At 36.7% G+C, this 23,145-nt stretch overlaps 1 protein-coding gene across 1 annotated transcript in view; it reads right to left on the bottom strand.

Moving 5' to 3' along the window:
* Boll (boule homolog, RNA binding protein) overlaps positions 1 to 23,145 on the bottom strand; it is a 92,108-nt gene that overhangs the window by 5,995 nt on the left and 62,968 nt on the right. Inside the window, exons 8-10 of the mRNA XM_055616741.1 lie at positions 13,950 to 13,997; positions 12,491 to 12,619; positions 8,117 to 8,215 (exon numbers count right to left, since the gene is read on the bottom strand). Coding sequence (XP_055472716.1) covers positions 8,117 to 8,215; positions 12,491 to 12,619; positions 13,950 to 13,997 — 276 coding nt within the window. The remainder of the gene's footprint in view (positions 1 to 8,116; positions 8,216 to 12,490; positions 12,620 to 13,949; positions 13,998 to 23,145) is intronic.

Below are 23,145 nucleotides of genomic sequence, written 5' to 3'. Positions count from 1 at the left end.
ACCAACCAACCAACCAACCAACCAACCAACCAACCAACCAACCAACCCAGGCAGTGTGTACCTATAATCCCAGTGCTGGGAAGGCTCCTGGGGAGTTTGATGGCCAACCAGCCTAATTGTGAGTCATAATTAGTGAGCCCCAGATCCTAGTGACAGACCTGTCTAAAAATATAAGGTGGACCAAGATTTAGTAAGAAACCTGATATTGATTGCTGTGACCTCTACATGTACCCATATATACATGAACATGTACACATATACATAATGACACAGACTAACTTTTTGGATTAAAAAATATTATAAAAAGGAACCAGGGTGAGAGGGAGATCCAGTAGTAGACAGAGCCATAACATGACAGAAAAGCTCAGAAAACATGCACCCGACTTTCAGAAATGAACATTTTAAGAAGCAGAAACGGAGAGAGGGCAGAAGATGCTTGGTGTCACTGGCATAAGAAGACACCAAGAAAACCTCTCTTTTCAACATCTGATCAGAGCAGCTGGGAAACACTATTTCACAATGACCATTGATGGCTTGGTGACTCAGCAGCCCAAGATCCTATGAACCAAACTCCAGGGAAACTCAGAGCCAGCATCACAGGATTAGATGTGGAAATCTGGTCAGCAGCCTCTAAGGAATCATTTTGATAGGGCTGGCTGCTGGGATATGTTTGTGAAAATCTAGGTTAGATTAACCGAAGATAGAAAGACCACCCCTCAATTCTGTGGCACCACTCTAGGGAAGAAGTCTTAGACTGAATAAAACAGAAAGCACTAGCATGCAGGTCTCTCCATCTTGATTGTATGCACTGTGACCAACTGCTTCAAGCTCATTGTGCTCCTGTCACTATGACATCTCTGCCACGGTAACTCTAACTCCAAACTGTGAACCAAAACAGACCCCTTCTTTCTTAGATGTTTGTCAGGTATTTTGTTACAGCGATGAAACAACCAAATATAGATGCATACTAGAGCTTCTACCTTGCCGAGGTTTCTTTCTATTGTCTGTAGCTTATAGTGGCCAAAAATCATAATGGAAAAGTCCAGAAATAAACAATGTATCTGTTTTAAATTGCTTATGTTATCTCATTGCAACATGTTCCAGATGTGAACATCATATTGTCCATCATATCCTAACTATTGAGACATGTATTAGCTGTGTTATCAGATTAACGCTTGTGTATATATAGCATTTTGTACTACCTAAGGTTTGAGGCATTGGCCGGTGTCTGGGAACAAATATCTTATGGATGGGAGCATCTATTGTGTTTTGAATAGACAGTACTAAAGAAATACTAATTTATTTGGAATGAAAGGTAATTCACACCTTTCACTCATATGCTTTCTCAAAGCAGGTGAAATATTAATAGAGTATGGAACACAGTACCAAGTCTCACAGCTTACTCTTGTCCTCACAGTGGAGAAAGATGTTATTCAAAAATGTTTAGAAAAATATTATGTAAAGGATATAGTCTCATAAATTGAATCTTATGCTATGAAATGTAGGGTGTCCATCTAAGAGGTCTGGATTTTAACGGCCGTAAGAAAAAAAATGAGAAACAAATGTCCATTTAGAAAGATGATAGGCTCAGACTGCAGAGAAAATGATCAAACCAAGAACAGAAACATAATTTTGATAAACAAAAATGTTCTACAAGATAATTTCCCCCAAATGTACTTAAACTAGACTGTATGTCAACTAATACATAACCTTACACAGTAATTAATAAGAATTTCTTTTAAGTTTTTATAAATGTATATATTTTACATTGAACATATTTCCACTTACAACTCCCATTTCTTTTTTTAATTCTCACCCTCCACCTAATGTTAGTTAGTTTCACCTGTTTAAGCAGTTTTACTTTCATTTTATATCATATATACATGATTTTATGAATCTACATAAAATCTGAGAACCACAAAGAGAAAACAAAATATCTGCTTTTCTAAAATTGCCCAATTCACTCAATATGATTGTTGAAAGTTGCATCCAATTAATAACTAAGTCTAATTACCTTTTTACTGCCCTTCCACCTCAGAAAGTTATTTTGTAAGCCATGCAATAACAAGGGCACAAATGATATGCTGTGGTGTATTGAGTTGCTGAGCTGAGATCTGATATGTGAGGTGTACTAAATACAGTTTTGAGTTACATGCGATTTTTCTTTTTAAAAAGATTACTGATTTTTATTTATGCGTGTGAGTGTTTTGTTTGCATGTATACAAGTTCACCACATACATTCCCAGTGTCTACAGTGGTCAGAAAAAGATGTCATATCCCCGGGGACTGGAGCTATAAATAGCTGTGAGTCCCCATGTGGGTACTAGGAACAAACTTAGGTCCTCTGCAAGAGCAGTCAGTGCTCCTAACTGTCTACCACCACTCCAGCTCTTACATTCTTTCATCTTAGGATGTTTTTGGGAAAAATACAACTTTGCAAGTTGAGGGGCATCTATATAGCGTTGCCTTTACTGTATTATATGTAAACAGTTTTCTACTGAACCCAAGCATTTTTGTTTACTTCCAGTTGACAGTTTAAACACACTGGTTTATTAAGACTATGATTCTCTTTACTGTATTAGGTTTTCACAATCAACAAAGTCTGATGCCAGAGTCTAAGATGCTCAATCCCCATTCACAAAGGCAAAGAGGATGGACATCGGAGGAGGGAGAAAACAGGGAACAGGACAGGAGCTTACCACAGTGGTCCTCTGAAAGGCTCTACCCTGCAGTCTATCAAGGCAGATGCTGAGACTCATAGCCAAACTTTGGGCAGAAGCAGAGAATCTTATGAAAGAAGTGGGAGGTAGTAAGATCTGGAGAGGACAGGCGCTCCACAAGGACAGCAACAGATCTAAAAAGTCTGGGTACAGGGGTCTTTTCTGAAACTGATACTCCAGCCAAGGACCACTCATAGAGATGGCCTGGAACCCCTTCACAGAGGTAGCCTATGGCAGTTCAGTATCCAACTGGGTTCCATAGTAATGGGGACAGGGACTGTCTCTGACAGTAACTGATTGGCCTGCTCTTTGATCACCTCCCCCTGAGGGGGGAGCAGCCTTACCAGGCCACAGAAGAAGACATGCAGTCATTCCTGATGAGACTGATAGACTAGAATCAATCAGAGGGAAGGGGAGAAGGACCTCCCTTATCAGTGAACTGGGAGAGGAACACAGGTGGGGAAGGGGAGGGTGGGGTTGGGAGGGAAAAAGGGAGGGAGGTACAGGGGGGAAACAAAGTGAAAAAACTGTAATTAATAAAAAATAAAAATAATTAAATAATAATAAGAAAGTCTGATGCATACAGAACATATATATTTCTAGTGTTTAACAACATGGTTATTATGTAGAGTTCTATGAGTAAAAATATGCTACAGAATTGTTCAATTTATGGAGAGCACATACAGTTTTATACTCTCTTGTCCTAGATGCTATAAATCACAGGTTTCCCCCAGTCTTTGTCTTCCTCTATGCTTAGGACTAGCTGGATATAAGCCAACTTTAGCCTCTAAACTGATTAATAAGAAGTAATAATGGTACTGAGATAAAAGTGTTAAAGAACATAGTGGTAGTAGAATGTTTCTGAAGAGACAATTGGCAATTTTTAGCTGTGTGACTATTTCAAGATAGAAGGAAACATTTTGTCAGTTCAAATTCCATTCCAATTTGCTTCTGAATTATTCTGTCTTTCCAAAGAGTTAGCCACCCAATGTGGGTACTGAAAACCCAAATTGGATCCTCTGCAAGGGCAATATATGCTCTCAACACCCCAATCTATTTCTCTAGCTCATATTTTCTTCTTTAATGGTAAAAGCATCCAAAATTTTTCTTTCTCTCTTTTTTTTTAGTTTTTAATATTTTTTTTTATTCTGATTAAAATAAACATTTTTTCCTAAGGGAATTTTCAGTTTCTTTTTCTTTTTAATTTTTTAATATTTTTCTTTTATTATTATTTCTTTAAAATGGGGTACAGAGCTAAACAGAGAAAATCTAATGACAGAGAAACACTTAATGAAGTGCTCAACATCCTTAGTCATCTGGGACATGCAAATCAAAACAACTCTGAGACTCTATCTTACACCGATCATAATGGCTAAGATAAAAAATTCAAGTGCCAACACATGCTGGAGGATGTGGAGAAAGGGGAACCCTCCTCCACTTCTGGTTGTAGTGCAAACTTTTACAACCACTTTGGCAATCAATCTGGTGTTTTCTCAGAAAATTGGGAATAGCGCTACCTCAAGATCCAGCTATACCACTCCTGGGCATATACCCAAAAGATACGCCACCATTCAATAAGGACATTTGCTCAACTATGTTCATAGCAGCTTCATTTATAATAGCTGGAATCTGGAAACAACCTTGATGTCCCTCAACTGAAGAATGGATACAGAAATTGTGGCATATTTACACAATGGAATACTACTCAGTTATTAAAACCAAGGAAATCATGAAATCTGCAGGCAAATGGATGGAACTAGAAAAGATCATCCTGAGTGAGGTATCCCAAAACCAGAAAGACACACATGGTATATACTCACTTATAAGTGGATATTAGCTGTATAATATAGGATAGCCATACTAAAATTTACAGACCTAAAGAAGCTAAACACTGAGGAGGACCCTAGGGAGGATGCTTAAATTCATTCAGAATGGCAAACAGGATAGACACCAGAAGTGGTGGAAGAGAGGAAACAGGATGGGAGCCTACTAAAGAGGGTCCTCTGAAAGGCCCGACAGGGGATCGAAGCAGATGCTGAGACTCAGCCAAATAGTGGGTAGAGCACAGGGAGTTATGGAAGAAGAGGGGAGGGGAACAGAAGGACATGGAGGGGACAGGAGCCCTACAAGGAGACCAACAAAGCTAAAAAATCTGAGCCCAGGGGGTCCTGCAGAGACTGATACATCAACTAAGGACCATGCACAGAGAGGACCTAGACTCCCTTCTCAGATGTAGTCAATTGGCAGATCAGTCTCCATGTGGCTTCCCGAATCAGGGGAGCAGGGGCTGCCTCTGTCATGAACCCGACTGCCTGCTCTTTGATCACTTGTCCCTGGTCATGTGGTCTTGCCAGGCCACAGAGGAAGAGGATCCAGACAGTCCTGATGAGACTTGATTAACTATCGGCAGATGGCAGAGGAGGAGAACTCCCCCTTTCAGTGAACTAGGGGAAGGGGATAGGCGGAGGAGGGTGGAACTGAGAGGAGTTGAGGAAGGGGGCTTCAATTGGGATATATAAAATAAATTGTGAAAAACAGTTTTTCTTTTAGCACACAAAAATACAGTAAGTTACTTTGATCCATAGTTAACTAATTGTGCAATCAGACCTTTTACTACTAAGTATGACTTAGTACCTGTGATGGTTTTACATGTCAACCTGAAATATCCCAAAATAACTTAAGAAGGGATTCTCAATCAGTGATTGTCTTAATAAGGTTGGCATTCAGATATGTTTGTGGGGAACTGTCTTGTTAACTTACCCAGCCTACTGTGGGCAGTGCTTTTCCCTGGGCAGGGACTTCAAGTAAACAGCATGCAAGGATGCATTTGTTTTTTCTTTGTTCCTAACTGTGGATGTGATGTGATAAGCTGCTTGAGTTCCTGAATTGACTTTCCTGAAATGATGGGCTGTAATCTGGAACTGTAGGCCCAATAAACCAATTTTCTTCAAATTTTCTTTTTGTCAGGGTATTTTATCCTAACGATAGCAACAGAAATAAACAGCAACAGAAGTAACAGTAGCCCAGTATCCATCCACTGACCAATTGTGCTGGTTTGTTTTAAATGCCAACTTGATAGTACCTAGAATCACTCGGAAATAAGAGTCTTAATGAGGAAGTATCTAGATCAGGTTGGCTTTGGGTATGTCTGTGAGGGATTGCTTTGGCTGTTTGTTTTTGGAAGACCCAACCTATTGTGGGTGACACATTTAAGGGCTTATCCTTTAAAAGATCTAAGAAAGCTATCTGAGTACAAAGAAACAAGTAATGAAGGACATGTTTACTATCTTTCTGCTCTTGACTGTGGGTGTCATGTAACTTCCTTTGTCTTTCTTAAAATGATGGACTATAACTTGAAATTGTGTATGTTAAATGAACCCTTTTTCCCCTAACTTGCTATTTGTTCAGGGTATTTTATTGTAGCAATAAATGAAACTAGAAAATCAGTCTTCCCATCAGTTTTAGAAGTGAACTATGCTTACAAAAAAAATGAATGAACCAAAAGATTTGAACTCTAAAAATAACACTATGGTTTTTAGTGCCAAGGAAAATTTACATCGAAAGAAAATAGCTGGTATTTCAAGTGCCCATTAATATTTTAAAGTTGGTTTAATAAACTTAGAAATATATATCTCTAATAATGTAACATTTGCATATTAAGATTTCCGTGTTTATAATACAAATACAGTACAAACAGAAGTAGATAATATTATCTGCAATAAACCTTGTATAATAAAGCATTGTTGTGAAACTCTCCATAACTATGGAAGTGGTACTGGAGTTTTTGTGCCCGAGACAGACACAGTTTTCTACTGAGAGCCACTGAATTACTAAAGAACAATTAGTTATCTATGCATAGGGCACGTGCCTTGGTGATAGAGTACTTGCTGAGATGTCTGAGATTCTGGGATCAATGTCTGGCACCACCAACACATTTTGGGTATAAAACACATAGGAAACTCTACCTTTTATTGAAACATAAAAAGAAGTATAAAACTTCTTATATAATAGTCCTGCATTCCAGTTTTGACTTTGAAAATTTATTAATTTTTTTCTATGTTCAACAAAAGAGTATGTCCTATATCACTAAATCTAAGTACAAGGTGAGTTTCTACATACAATTTCTGATGTTACCTAGAGATCTAAGACAACTTAGAAATGTGCATACTCTTCAAGTAGAAAATCAAACGTTAATGAACATTCTTAGTACCATTTACCACTATTTCTCCTATTTGCATTATTACTTAAGCGATAATTTCAATTATTTTAATCTGCCCTACCTATCACTCCCTCACCCACATATATATCCAATCCATCATGTACACATATACTAGCAATTGATGATGTTAACATTAGGGGAAGTCTGTTGTAGAAGATTTTTCTAACAATACTGAAAATAAAGCCTCTATAAATGAGATTTATTAACATTCTAGATTTTAATGTGAAACCAAAATTGGGGTCTTCTTTCATATCCACAGTACAATGATGAAGGGACACAGTGAGTAGTCACAGCAGTGAGTTGTTATGGTGGGGCATGAGGGAATAGATGTCAACACATATGATGGATCATACTTATGAGTGTAAAATAGCTCCTTTCTATCATTTCACTGCAGAGTATACTTCCATATTCCACTAAACTAAAATGGACAAAAATTCATAGTACCAGCAAAAGTTAATCTGCAATTCTTTACTAGGATGAAGTCCATTTTTCTAACATGATGATCCTGAACCTCACTAAGAATCCCAGTAATAAAGAAAGAGAACTTCCTGTGCACAGCAGATGACCAAAATATAGAGAATATACACATGGAACTAATTAGATTAGATGTGATTGGGTGAAATCTATTCTTTGGGCAGAATCTGATTTAATGAACACAACTATATCCTTAAACATAAAGTAGAGATGATTAGCTGTTTCACCTCCCTACAAAAACTATGTATTATTGACATAGATAATCCTATGTGCCAAACCTAGAACAGTAAAATTAGATACAGAAAATAGATTAAGGGTCACCAGGGACTGAACAGAGAGGTCAAAAGGGAGAGAGGGTTTATTGTGTAATGAGAACAGAGTTTCTGTTGAGGTGATGAAAAAGTTTGGGAATGATGGTAATAATTTTCACAGTACTGTGAATATAATTAAAGACACTTAAAATAGTTAAAATGGTAAACTTAAGTTTATATATTGCTATATATATGACAATAAGTAAAACATTTTGACCATGACTGGCTTATAACATTTCAAAATTAGTTAATAGGAATTATAGTTAATTTATAATTTATTTCCTCCATATAAGATAATTCACTAATTCTTTACTTTTGATCATAGACGGGATAAAAAATTTCCAGAGAATAATGGAATGAAAACAGGAAAAAACTCAAAATGAACTCCTTACTTTAATTGGCTCAGGTTGCATCATAGGTGCAGGCATAGCAATGGCACTTGAAGCATAAACCTGGTGATATGCTGCTTGAACTCCATGGTCAGAATAAGGCTGTTAAAAAAGAGGCAGTGAGGAAACAAGAGAAGGGGAGAGAAAAAAAGAGGTTTTACTTACATTTATTAAAATACTTATTCAGCACTTACTATGTGACATGTTTTCTCTCACATACAAAAACTCATTCACTATGTTTAATGACCTTATAGTCTAATCAAGAAACAGAATTACTCTAAGTTGCCACATGTCCTGTGAGCCATGTGTACAGTGCATGAGGAAGAAAGACTACTCGGTTCAAGGATAATCATGAACAATTTCTTAGTGGCACTGATTTTTTTTTTTTTAAAGAACCAGGAACACAGTGAGGGACTGTGTGATCAAATCAGAGGTAAAGCAAGAAGAGAGACCTTCTTTTAGGGGACCTACTTAAGTTGTTTGATAGGCTGGGAAGAACACTAAATGATAAAGGAGGGAAATTAGGCAGGAGAGCAATAAACAGACGGCAGATAATTTACAAGTATATTTAAATGATAACAAATGCTGGTAAGGACATGGAGAAAGAGGGACCACCTACACTGTTGGTGCTAGTGTAATGAAGCACTGTCACCATGGAAATCAGTATAAAGGTTCTCAAAAATTAAAAATAAGCTAGGCGGTAGTGATGCATGCCTTTAATACCAGTGCTTGGATGGCAGAGGCAGGCAGATCTCTGTGAGTTCAAGGCCAGCCTGGTCTACAGAACGAGTTCCAGGACAGCTGTAGCTACATAGAGAAACCTTGTCTTGAAAAACCAAAAAAAAAAAAAAAAAGAATAAAAAAGAAAAACTATAAGACTAACTATACCAATCCTGAACATATATCCAAGTGATTCTACATGCTATACAGAGATACTTGCATACCCATGTTTATTGCTGGTCTACTCATAATAGAAAGGAAATGGAATCAGCCTGGTTATCCATCAACAGACGAACAATGAAATAGGTGGACATTTAAAACAATGGATTCAAAATATTATCTAAAATATACTAATTATTAAATTGAATTTGTAAACATTTTAATTAATTACATGTCTTCAAAACCTGATATAAAAGCTAGTATAGGAATGCCAGAAGAGGGCAGTATTGTGCAATCACAGGTATCAAACATATGAACTATGTCCGTTGTTCCTGAAAGGTTAAGTAAGGAAGAAAATAATTTAGTAGTTATGATGTCATTTAGGGTTAGGATTAGGTCAAAGGCAGCTTAGGCAACAGGATAATGAAACACTTTGGCAGGTGTGGAACGACACAGTCCTGAACATCTCAAATATTGAATACAGTCTTATCATTTCAAGAATCTTGGTTTTGAAAGGTAGAAGAGAATCAGAGGATCTGTGAAGTAATGTGTAAAAAGAGTAATTACCCCTCAAATGTGCTACAGATATTCAAAGAATGTTGTATTAAACAGCCCTAATCTTTTAATACTGCAATATGGTTTGATACCTTCACCTTTACAAGTAAGGTCAGTGACAAGACTGTGGGGATTAAATAATTCCCTCAAGAATCACTGTAAAGTGGCCAAATGGTGAACCAAGGGAGAGAAACTGACTTAAAATACAAGAGAGAAAACAGATCATAGGATGGACTGAGAGTGGTAAAGGCATGGAAGGAGTTTGAAATGTTCACTGAAATAAGCGATTGAGTATATTCACATATTTGTTTTCTTTTTAGGAAACAATCCAAACAAAAAGCCCTGAAGGTTTTAATTGTAATAAAAACCCCACTAACCCTGAAAATAAAAAGCACTAAAATAAGATAATACAGGTATCATTAAGTATGGAAATGCCATATTAAGTATAAACTATACAGTCAGAGCAATATTTTTAGAAAAAAATCTTAATAGGTTAAATAAGGAGTGAATATACACTTGTGATGAGTAACTGATATCAGGAATTAATAATATGGTTTAAAGCCCAAAGCAGATTTTGGTGAAATATCTATTGTAAAAGATTCTTACTTCACTTCCACCTCTATGTAAACCAGAAGGCAAGAAAACATCAAAAGACAAATTTCTGAAATTTCATCATCACTTAATAACAAAGTATCGATGGTTTTCAAATGACAAAGCATGTATACTGTGTACGTATGCTGCACAATCTGGACACAAGGGAGGATTCTAAGGCCTTTATTTATTCAGCAAGAATAAAGATTTCTCTAGATGGCAATGAAAGATCTACCCAAAGAGTCCTTTGAGATTTGTATGTTCAGGCCAAGGTAAAAATAAAGATCTAATTTAACAATGCTTAAATGTAAGGGAGGACCATCTTAAGGAAAAATTATGTCTATCTTACTTTTTTTGCCTACTCTGTAGGCTTCTAGCTGAACAACACTGCCAGAGGTGAAATAGGGTGAAGGTTAGAGTAAGAATTAACTGTTACATTTCTGTATGGAGAACCTACGATAAAAAGAGATTAAACTAGGAATTAAAATGGTTACCAGCAAGGATATGGACAAAAGGGAACCCTTTGACACTGTGAAGTGAATGTAAATTAGAATAGCTATTATGCAAAACACACGCAGGTTTCTAAAAAAGTACTACTATATGATTCAGCATATCTATGATTCTGGACATACATACATACATACATACCATGCACACACACACACACACACACACACACACACACACACTCACACTAACATACACACATACAAAGGAAATGAATGTGTTACAGAGATACTTGAACTCTTAAGCTCACTGCAGCATTATTCACAATAGCAAAGAAGCTGAAAATGTAGCTTAACATTTTACAAATGCTCAACGGTATGCAAAGCCTTGGATTTGTTTCTCAGCACCAGAAAAAAAAAAAAAAACAACCCTCAAAACTATGTTCCTGTCTTACACAATAACAATGACATGGAACCAACTTTAGTGTTTATCAATGGATAAGAAAAATGTGGGCTATGAACAACAGAATAACATTCAGTCTTAAAAAAACAAGGAAATTCTATCAGATGTGACATCATGGATAAATCTTGAGGACATTATACAGTGAAATAAGCCAGGTAAACAAAGATAAATGCTTCTTGTGGAATCTGAAAAAAATCAAACTTGCAGAAACAGAGATGAGAATAGTGGTTTTCACAGGTGGGGAGAAGGATGAGAAGATGCTGGTCAAATGGTACAGGTACAGAAAGGATAGATGTTTTCTGGAGTCACTGTATAGCATGGTGACTATAGGAAATAATAATGAGTTATAAACTTGAAAACTATTGAGATCTTAAATGTTTTCACTACAAACAAACAAAAACCCTAAATAACCACATGAAGAGAGGAATTACACTGACTGTGGTAACTACTTTAGAATATATAGTTACAAAATATTATGTAGTTCATAAACATTTACAGCACAATTTTTTAAACTTTTATTTTATGTGCATTAGTGTGAAGATGTCAGATCCTTTGGAATTGGCAGTATAGACAATTTTGAGTCTGCCATGTGTGTTCTGGGAATTGAACTCAGGTCCTTTGGAAGAGCAAACAGTACTCTTAATCACTGATCCAATTCTCCAATCTCTCCAATCTCTCCAATTTTTATGCTCAATTACATTTCAGTAAATCTGGAGAAAACCAAAAAAGTAAATGAAGGATGAGACAAAGAATTGAGAAATTCTAGTAAAAGCATCCAACTGTGGAAATTCCTGTTCCAGGATAAATTATGTGTTGAGCTTTATGCTAGATAACAAAGCAATGCACTTAAAAAGCTGCTGACTGAAAAACACACCATGACATCAGCACGGCTCCTGCATGTGGATGATGCTACCAAGACATAACTTAAAGACACTGAAGATAGTATTGATAATTTATTATTAGCTATAATTGATAATAGCTAATAATTTAATATATATTATTGTAGGAAGAATTTTAAATATTACATTGGTTTAAATATTATATGCTTTTAAGTGAATTTTTACCAACAGTACAGACTGATGGGAAAATAAGAAGGTGCAAATATTTGATACTTTAGAGCTTTCAAAAAAACTTGGAAGGTGATTCAGGAGTAGTTACTGAAAAGTTCTAAGATGAAGCAACACCCATAGAATAAATAAAAATAAAATACAAATAAAATACAAATAAAAAACAGAAAACATAAAAAAGCAATTTTAATGATAATCTTCAACAAATAAAAAAGAACTGAAAATTAATATGAGGCAGTTATAGAACAATCACTTTACCACTAAACAGGACTGGGAATGCAGCTCAGTTGCAGTGTGTTTTTTAGAATCTACGGGGCCCTGGGTTCAACTCCCAACACTGACTAAATGCAAAACAAAGAAAAAGATGAACTTGTACCTCTGGAACTGAAGCTTCCATCAGAGACAGTGGAGGAGGAACACAGCCACCATCTTGTGCAATTTCTACTGGTTGATAGATAACCTCAGAAGGTTGCAGATACAAGAATGGAGCAGAAGATGCAGGGGACTAAAACAAAATGATCCTTGTTATTGAAGTATGATTATTTATGTATGTTATGCTAAAATGACTTCCCCTAAAATGAAAAATATTATATGTTGCATCATTCCTAAAATTATTTTTCAGGGATAGCACAGAATTGTCTTAGAAACAGACTAGGAGATCTAAGTTGTCAGTTACATAGATATTATTTAGGGTATAATTATTATTATAGATATCATTAATGGTAAGTACTTCATGTTTATCTTGCCTTAAAACCTCGTAATAAACAGATAATTGCAGATATACTAATATCATCATTAAAAGTTATAATAATAGCCCTATCATATTTAAATTATGTCTACTTTTAACTTTGTGACTTCACATAGGTGTAAGAAAATACCACTAACTAATTAATTTTTTGGTGGAGTACTATTTCTTAGGGAAAAAAAATGGAAAACAGAATACACATTGAACAGCTTTGAAATTTCAAATTTTAGAGTATTTTGGATTAGAAGGTGTTCAACCAATAATAGCTAAGTAAGTATCATCAGATTTCAAAATATTAAACTAGTTTTTGGTTTTAATCATTTCACATAGTAGATACCCAAGCGGTTCTTATTTAGGAGCATGAGACAAACTAAAGCAAAATCTGAAGTTAAGCTAGAAAAATGCCAGCAAAAACAATTGAACGTTTTTTTGTTTTTTTTATATAGCATGCCTTTATGAAATGTTTTCCACCAATATGATCTCATTTTACCTTCCCAAAAATCATAAACGAAAAACTTAGGTTATAACATCACCGCATCCATTTTACAAATGAAGGAATGAAAATGTAGGAATTAAAGAAATCACAGTTAGGCGGGTCGTGGTGGCCATGCCTTTAATCTCAGCACTCTGGGAGGCAGAGGCAGGTGGATCTCTGAGTTCAAGGCCAGCCTGCTTAACAAAGAGAGTCCAGAACAGCCAAGGCTACACAGAGAAACCTTGTCTTGAAAAACAAAAAACAAAACGATTTCGCATTTAATAAATAAAAGAGGAAGGTTGTAAACTTAGTTATCTTTACTTTTGTTTTCAGGGATCCTTCCTTCCTTCCTTCCTTCCTTCCTTCCTTCCTTCCTTCCTTCCTTCCTTCCTTCCTTCCTTCCTTCCTTTCTTTTTTGAGATAGGGTTTCTCTGTGTAGCCCTGGCTGCCCTGGACTCTATCTGTGAGGCAGGCTGGCCTCAAACTCACAGAGATCCACTGCCTCTGCCTCCTGAGTGCTGGGATTAGCGCAAGCACACCCTGGTGTTTTCAGGGATTAACAAAAATACAGTGAAAAGAAAGATTTGAAATTAGACACTAAAGGTTGATATTTACCTGGGGAACCCCCCACTGCCACTGCCCTGGTAGACACTGTGCTGGGGCCTAAAATGAAAAATATCAAATACACATATCAGTTACAAACAAGGGTTAACAACAGACATTTCCACTCAAAAGAATGAAGCTGACCTTTTCAGGCATAAACAAAACTTAACACAGAAGCTAAAACACAAAAGCTAAACACAAAAGCTAAAATAAAAATTTTAGAAGAATTAGAATATGAAGGTGGAAAGCTTTGTGACTTTGAATTAGGAAATGCTTTAAAAGTTATGCTTAACAAATACACATAGCGAAGAAACGAACACTAACAAAAGTTTATCAACAGGACCTCATCAAAGCTTCTTCAGACTTGAAGGCTATAAAGAATACCAACAAGGAAGGGGAATTTAACCTATATGATGTGGGAGAGTACCTACAAATCATATACTTGAAAAGGAAATTGTATCAATATATGAAAACTTTATTTTTATGTGCAATACTGATGATTCAAAACAGGACCTCACAAATACTTTGCAAGCATGAAAGAGCCATACTCCAAGGCTCCAAAGAATATAAAAAACCTGTTTTTTTTTTTTTTAAAGGACAGAAATAAGGAATCCTTTTGGTGTTTTTTAGCTTATCATAAAGAGGCATTGAGAGACACAAAGGAATGGGACTTTCTTCTCACACAGATCTAGTGAACCAGTTTTGAAATTGAAGGATTGCACTGGCAGAGAAGAGGAGGTTGTTATTCTCTGGAGTGGGTTTTACCATAGACTTGCAAGGCTCAACTTTTCTATTTTTGAATGTTACCTTAAAATGGTCTGTTTGAACAAGATGACACTTAATGTCCTTTCTGGTCTATAATTCTATGAACATATGAGAGTTTTCCTCTGGGGGACCTTTAAGTATGTATTACTTGTACAAATTAAGGTGTTTCATTCTGGTACTTTCATACAGGCATGTAATGTTCTTTATCATAATTACCCTATACTCTCTATCTCACGTCATTTTTTTTTCCTTTTTCTAAACACTTAGCATCTGAGATAAAATATGCTTTTTCTTTTATTTGCTTTTGTGGGTGTGGATTTTTTCATTAACATGATAATTTTCTGTTCCATTTAGTTTCTGCAAAGAACATAATTTCCTTTTTCTTTATACTGGAGTAAAATTCCAGTATGTACGTATGTATGTATACACACATATAAAATATATATGCTGCATTTTCCTTACCTGTTGATTGACTTCTAGACAGATTCCATATCATGGTGTGGCACAGCCGAGTCACAAGGTAGTTGTTTTTAGAAGTTCCATACTGGTTTCCATGGTGGCTACACTAAACACACAGCCTCACCAGCAGTGAAAAAGGGTTCCTTTCCTCTATACAGTTTCCAGAATTATTTGTTGCTTTTTTGATGGTAGACACTGTGTGGTGAATCTCACTGTAGTTTTCATTTGTATTTTCCTGATGGTTACGTCTGAACATGTTGGTTCATCTTTTTATTGATTATTTGTACTTTTTCATATGAGAAGTGTCAGTTTATTTCTACCACTCATTTATTGATCAGATTGTTTTTTTTTTTTTTTATTTTTTAAGGTAAACACACAAACTTTTTAAAAGATTTATTATACAACATTCTGCCTGTATGTGTGCCTGCAGACCAGAAGAGGGCACCAGATTTCATTATAGATGGTTGTGAGCCACCATGTGGTTGCTGGGAATTGAACTCAGGACCTTAAGAAGAACAGCTAGTGCTCTTAACCTCTGAGCCATCTCTCCAGCCCTGCCATTTACATTTTAAATATTAGTTTCCTCCTTGATTTATTTTTTTAGTTAATCCATTTCAGTATTCTGTGTTGATATCCAGTTTCCTCTGTACCACTTATTAAAGAGGCTGTGTTTTTCCAATGTCAAGACTCAGATGAATGTAGCTGCTTGGGCTTATTTCTAGCCCTCCTCAGTCTATTCCACTGGTTTGTGTGCTGCTTTTCTGCCAGAATCATATTATTTCTGTTAGGAGGGTTTCATAACATAGAGTAAGGATTGGAGGAGTCCTGCATTGTTCCTTTTACTCAGATTGCTGTGACTACTTGGAGCATTTTGTATTTCAATATGGATTCTAGTGTTTCCTTTTCTGTATTTGTGAAGAATGTCACTAGAAATCACGTTGAGTCTGTAAATCCTGTTTGGTAATAGCTATTTCAGCAGTATTAATTCTGTTGATTCATGAATGTTATGCAGTTATTTCCTCTGAATTCAAACACTGCCTCCTAGAGGGAGAAGGAAGATTCACATGACTTAGCATATTAACAAAACTTACAAAATTCAGGAAGCTCACAAAACTCACTGAATCAGGAGCTCAGAAATTTATTACCCTGGAGTCTCCCAAGGAAGATCAAAAAGCATTAAAAATTGCTGCAGAAGAGGACTCTTTTAAATGGTGCTACCTGCAAATTGTTTAGGGAATTTCAATAATGAAGCTTTTGTGTTATCTTTCATCTTGGGGTGAAACTTTTAGTGATGCAGTTGCCTTTGAGTCATGCATGCCCTTGATAGTAATCTTTATCCATGCTTATATAAGTAACTCCATTAAACTCATGGGCTCACCAAGCCAGACTTGGGTAGAAAGGTTTCTTTTGGTCTATTTTAAGTACCCTACCTGGGGTTAACAGGTGTTTGTCCACTTCTTCACAAGAAAAGTCACACATGATTGGCACCTGAATAGGGACCTGACAGAAATAGAGATGAGTTGGACAGGAGCAATTACATGCCGTTGTAATGGGTGACACATGCAACTGATCTGAGGGAGGAGCATCTGCAGGGGCAACCCCAACATGGCTGTCTTTCCTCATGTGGGACGGGATGGTATGCCTCCTGGCTGTAGTGGCACCAATAGTCCCTGCTGTTGGCAATAAGATTTAGCTAAGAGTAGGTCATTCGTTTTAAAAATATTTTTATTATTTAAAACAATTTTTACATTTAAATATGTTTTAAGCATATTCCTCTTCCCTAGGTCCTTCCAGATCTTCTCTCACTCCTGACATGGGCAACTTAAAGTTTTCTCAAAAAAATAATAGCAAAACCAATGTAACAACTCTTCCAAACTGAAACAAAAAAAAGTACCACCTCTCCCCTGCCAAAAAAAAAAGTTGCAGAGTCCATGAAATGTTGGTCAACTACTCTTGAACACAAGGCTTGATATACCGTTAAGTGTTTGATACACCTAGTGCCACTCAACTGGAGAAAACTGATATCCCTTCTCCCAGCAGATAGAAGTGAAAGTTCAGTTGTTAACCTTTATCCTAGTGACTAGGCATTCTTTTGTTCATTTAAAAAATATAACAAAATAAAATAGAATAATATAAAACAAAAAGTATCACATTGAAGTTGCACAGGACAAAGCCCTGTGCAAAGGAAAAGAGCCCAAGAGAAGGCAGAAGAGTCAGAGGCCCACTTTTTCACAAACAGGAGTCCCATAAAAACACTAAACTGAAAGTTGTAACATAAAGGTGGAGGCTTATAGACCCATGCAGGCCCTGTGCATGCTACTTCAGTCTCTTGAGTTCATATGAGCTTTGCTAATGTTAATTTAGAGGGCCTTGTTCTCTTGGTGACCTCCAAGCCCTCTGGCTCTTACACTTTCATTTAGGGCTGATTGTTCCAAGGTCTCTGACTCAAAAAGTAGGTCATTCTTAAGGATAATCTCAGGGTACCCACCTTCCTCCATGTGGTATGAGGTGGCATGCCACCTTGATTAATGGGGTCTGCTACAAGGACATGAATACTCCCAAAATGTCTAATGAGGTAGTGAATATATTTCAGCTCCCAAGTGTAACATGTATAGAATGGAATCACAAGAAGGCAGAGGTAGCTTCCTTGTGGTGGATGATAAGAATTTGCCTAACAGAGGGAGAATTATGACTGTGAAGAAACATGTGAATGGCTTTTTCTGCACCAGCCTCTGCTTTGGCAGGAAAAATGTAAAAAATAGAAGATGAGATTGAGGTTTTGGCTTGCTATTTCTTGAGAGAGATAGAGACAGAGAGACAGACAGGCAAATAAAACAAGAACACAAACTCTGTTAAAGAGTTCGTCCTGGGATCCAAAACTTGGAACTCCTGGGAATAATCTGAGATTCTTACCTTAGCTTGTGAGGTTGTGGGACAGGGGGTGTACGGAATCAATCATCTGAGTGCTGTGGAAGCAGAGACAACTGAGCAACATTACCTACTCATGTTTCTTAAAACAAAGGTCACATAATTTGAAGCACTATGTGACATAAAACTACCAATGGATTGGCTCATACAAGTTATTAGGGATACTTGGTTATTGTTGGCTATGGTCTCTGTGAATATCATGGACAATAAAGTATTGGAATGACAAGAATTACAAAAGGAAATGGACATGCCAGCAGTATTAAACCAGGAGTATCCCATGATTAAGATGCAGGATGGGTCATGGAGAATAAGTGTGGGTCATAGAGAGGTAGGTGGCACAGTGTATCCCACTCTAAGAATGTATTTCTTTATTTACGTATGGATGTTTTGTCTGCATGTATATCTGTGCACCACATATGATGGGTGTGTAGTGCCCACAGAAGCCAGAAGAAGATGGCTTTGGATCCTCTGGGACTCAACTTTAGAGAGTTATGAGCTACCATGTGGGTGCTGGGAACTGAACTCTGGTCCCCTGGAAAAGCAGCCAGTGCTCTTAACCACTGGGCCATCTCTGTAGCCTTTTGTGTTATATTTGACCTTACTAATATTTTTGAAATTTTATTATTTAAAACAAATATTAAATTTAAATACATTTTGATCATATTCTTCCCCTTCCAAGTCCTTCCAGATACTCTCTCTTTCCTTATCCACATAAAAAAATCTTTGGAGTCCATTTTAAGTTGGTCAACTACTCCTGTCCATGTGGCTGATATATCTAGTGTTCCTCTATCGGAAAGAACTGATTTTTCTTCCTGCAGCAGGTATAAATGACAGTTCAGCTGTTACCCTTTACCCTAGTGGCTAGGTTTTCATTCATTCACTTGTTCAGCTAGGCATCTCCTCTTTCAACTGTTCAGGACCCCTTACCCACAGAGTAGTGCTGCCCCACAACGGTATGGGTCTTCCCACATCAAGTAACAACCAGAACATTTCTCTGCAGAAATACCTATAGGCCATTCTGACTTGGACAATTTTCCACCAAGGCTCTTTCTAGGTTATTCTAGGTTGTGTCATGTTGACAGCTAACACTAATCCATACACCCACTTTCTGTATATCTGGAGGTACAGTAAATGGCTGAGGAGCTCACAAGACCCCAGAGTGAACCTATTATTATTCTGCTAAGTGAACATCATATCAAACTGCCTTCCAATTTCTTTCTACATACAGATTAGTTCAGCTCTGAGATTTTTTTTTTTGGCACTGGGCAGTGGTTAACAGAGAAACTCACAACTGATTCAAGTGCAGAGAATGAGTCTCAGTAGCATGCTCACGCACAAATGGGACATCTGTATCTATCCCCTTCCAAGGCTCAGAGAATATCACAGAAGAAGGATGTGAGAAGCTTCTAAGAGCCAGAGGTTGGGATGATTGGGGCAAAACGGTCTCCTGGATGTGACAGGACCACTGGCACTCATGAATTCACAGCAGCTGTGGTTGTCACAAGAGTAAGCCAGTCAAAATTGCAGCATGGAGTTGAGAGGAGCTCAGGAGAGGAGCTTTTGAGAGTCTATGGCTTCTGGGGGACAGAGAGCCTTTTTATCGTCAAGTGTATGGCTCCTAGTAGATCATCCACATGCCAGTGGATGGTTCCACATCCATGGGTAAATAAACAGCACAAATATGACTCAGTGGGTTAAGGGCGGAGGGAAGGTGGAAGAGAGAGAACACAAATTAAGGAGGTGGTAGGGGTAAATGGGTTGGGGTATGTATATGAGAAGAGATAAGGAGTGAGGTGAATATGATTAAAATACAATGCATAAAAATTTCAAAGAATTAATAACAATAATTTTATTAAAAATAGCAGTTGCCCTTCTTTTTTATTGCTATGGTTTGTAATTTGGTCATTCACTGGTGCTGTATACAGAGGTCCTGTATGTTCTGTTTATACTTTTAAATTTCTTTGTCTATATTGTCTTCAAGTTCTGATATTATGTTTCACTAGATCCAACCTGCTATGAGGGTTCAAGTAAGCTTTCATTTGAATTATTGAGCTTTTCATTTTTGAAATTTTAATTGATTTTCCTTCTTTGTTTCATTTAATTCTTCTTTCATAGTCTTCATTGGTATCTTTATTTCATTCATCATTTCTAATCTTTGAATTCACTCAGTGTTTATGTCTTTGATTTCACTGATCATTAATAAAAATGTGTATGTGTGCCTACTTGCTTCTATGTACACATGTGTGAACTGCCTGTGGAGGCCAGAAGGAAGCACTGACTTTCCTGGAACTGGAGTTACAGGTAGGGTTGAGCTACCCAAAGTGGGTAACGGGAACTGAACCCAAGATCATTTGTGCTTTTAACTGCAAAGACATCACTCTAGCTCCTCACTGATCAGTCTTTTTTGTTTTTTTGAGACAGGGTTTCTCTGTATAGCACTGGCTGTCCTGGACTCACTTTGTAGAGCAGGCTGGCCTGGAACTCACAAAGATCTGCACGTGCTGGGATTACAGGTGTGCACCACTGCTTCTGGTTTCACTATCAGTCTTACAGTCTTACAATCTTTCCTTTGAATTCATTATTTAAGATGCCATTCATTTGACTATCATTAGAATCCATTACTGTGGAGTGTTCAACTTTTGGAGGAGCCATTTTGCCATGCCTCGTTGGATGTCTTATGCGCCTTTATTGGGATTTGTGAATATGTGGCCAAGTCATTGGCTGGAGGTTTTAATTTTCTGTATCCTTTCAGTTGAGATACTTAGAATGTTCATGTATGATTAGTCTGTGGCAGGACTGAGGTGAAGTTTCTCACACCTGTTCTAGGAAAGTGGCTCAGTAAACAAGCACTTACCTCATGTACCTACTAATTAAATCATGTATTATCTGCTTTGAAGAACAGAAACTGACAAAACCATCAATCTTCACCTTTAATTTTATAATTAGTGTCAAACATAAAGTCAGACGAAAAAGTATAAAATTATATTATAGTAAAGTTTATAAAATTATTGAAATGTCAGGTGAGCCATATCAATAATTAATTAATTAAGGAGCTGGACTCAGATATAAGCAAACCCCAACTTTATTCTTTCTCACTTTTAGTACTTTAACAGTACTATGTTGTTTTTTTTCTTGTCCTTGGATTTCACTGAGGGCAGATTACTGTTTTGGAGTTTGGCTGATTCCAAATACCAGCTGTATGGCATGAAACTTTACTATGTTTTTTGATGATATTGTTAGGAACTTCTGACTATAGGTCACATTCTCTTTGCACAAATTCTTAACTGGTCATCCGTAAGTTTTTTTGGGAAGAGTTTCTTCTTTCAAGTTCACAACTTGCTTTGAGGAAACATGAGCCTTTGTTCCAATAGGTTCCCACTACAAAATTCTTCCCGGGCTCCATCAACACGGTCTTTTGATGTTTCTTAGGAGATCAAGGCCCAAAGTACCAACATCCCCAAGGACTCAGAAGATAGATTCTAAATTCCTGTAGTCATTCTCTGAGGTCCTTGGTTGAAGAGACATGGAAATGCCACAATCCTAACAAATCTTTGATACTATTCTCCCATAATCTTAGATTCCTTTTACATGTGATACAGATGGGTAGCAAACTAAGAGTTTCAGAAGTTGTTTCACAATATTTGGCCAGTTATTTTAAATGATTGGTGGCCTAATGATCTGTCTTTAGCGTCTCAGCTGAAAGTCCATGGTGGTTCAGAAAAAGTCATTCTATAAATATATTTTAAATAAATGCCATTAATTTGCTTTCATTTTTTGTTAGTGGACAAAATATCTTAGTTTATTAGCATAGATTAATTAGAAGTAAGATTAGAAGTAAGATTAATTAAAATATAATTAAAAGTAAGTCTAACAGTAGGGGAAAGGAGAGATAGTTTGGTGGTTACGAGCACTTTCTGCTCTTTCAGACGTTTCATTTCCAGGACCCACATAGTGGCTCACAACTGTCGGTAACTGTCCAGGTCCAGGGGATCTGATTTCCCTTTTTGGCCTCTAAGGGCACGGATGAACACATGTGGTACACATAAATTCATGCAAAACACTCTTAGACATAGAATAATATAATTGAAAATCTAATAGGAAAGGATTATATACAATGAATTACAACTATTTCTTTTTCTTTTGGGAGACAGGATATCATATAGCTCAGACTGGCCTCCACTGTCTATATAGCCAAGAAGATGCTTGAACTTCTGAGCCACCTGTCTCCATCTCCTAAGTGCAGTGATTACATGTGTGGGTCCAACGCAGTGGTGTTGAGGATAGAAGCAGGGCTTCATGAGTACTAGGCAATCACTCTACCAAATGAGTAACATCCTCTGCCTTTTATCTTCCCTTTCCTTTTGTTGACCTTTTTCCATGCCTCACCCCTCTTTCTCATCTTCTTTTCACACTACTAGCAATAAAATTCAGGGCCTAACATACACTAAGAAAGAATGCTATCGCTTAATTTTACCATAAACCTTCCACATTTCATATGGGTGTACTTTTAAAAGTTCAAAAAGAAAAAATAGTAACAGTTTTTCTACTACTCCAGAAGTAAGAAAATGTGACTTTATATACCAATATTATAGATCACAGGTTGAAAAACTTGAAAAAAATTTAAAAAATGGTCTCACAATACATCATAGTTCTATTATTTCCAATTTCCCTTGATTAACTAAAGGAGGCTACCAGAATAGTTATTATATCACACTATATTGCTTATTTTAATATATACTGTATTAAATGTAATAACCACAAATTAAAAGTAACACAGAAAGCCTAGTGTCTATAGCTGACTTTGTGAATTACGGTTAAAGATTTTTTGTGGTGCTGGGAATGGAACTCAGAGCACTACAGATGCTATGAGAGCATTCTACCATTGAGCTACATCCCAGCCAATCAAAGAAGTCTTAGAATAAATTTTAAACAGGAAAGAATTGAATTTATTATGTTTGCTGAAAGGAAGTAAATAAATTCATTCTCTTTAAAAACTTAACTGCCTTTTCTGAATTAATCTTTGCATATAAAAAAACGAAATTTACCTGAAAATGAC

This window comes from Psammomys obesus, unplaced genomic scaffold, assembly GCF_907164565.1.
Source record: "Psammomys obesus unplaced genomic scaffold, mPsaObe1.curated_primary_1811, whole genome shotgun sequence".
Classification (NCBI taxonomy): Eukaryota; Metazoa; Chordata; class Mammalia; order Rodentia; family Muridae; genus Psammomys; species Psammomys obesus.
The sequence above is the reverse complement of the archived record's forward strand: the minus strand, read 5'-3'. Positions and strand labels throughout refer to the sequence as shown.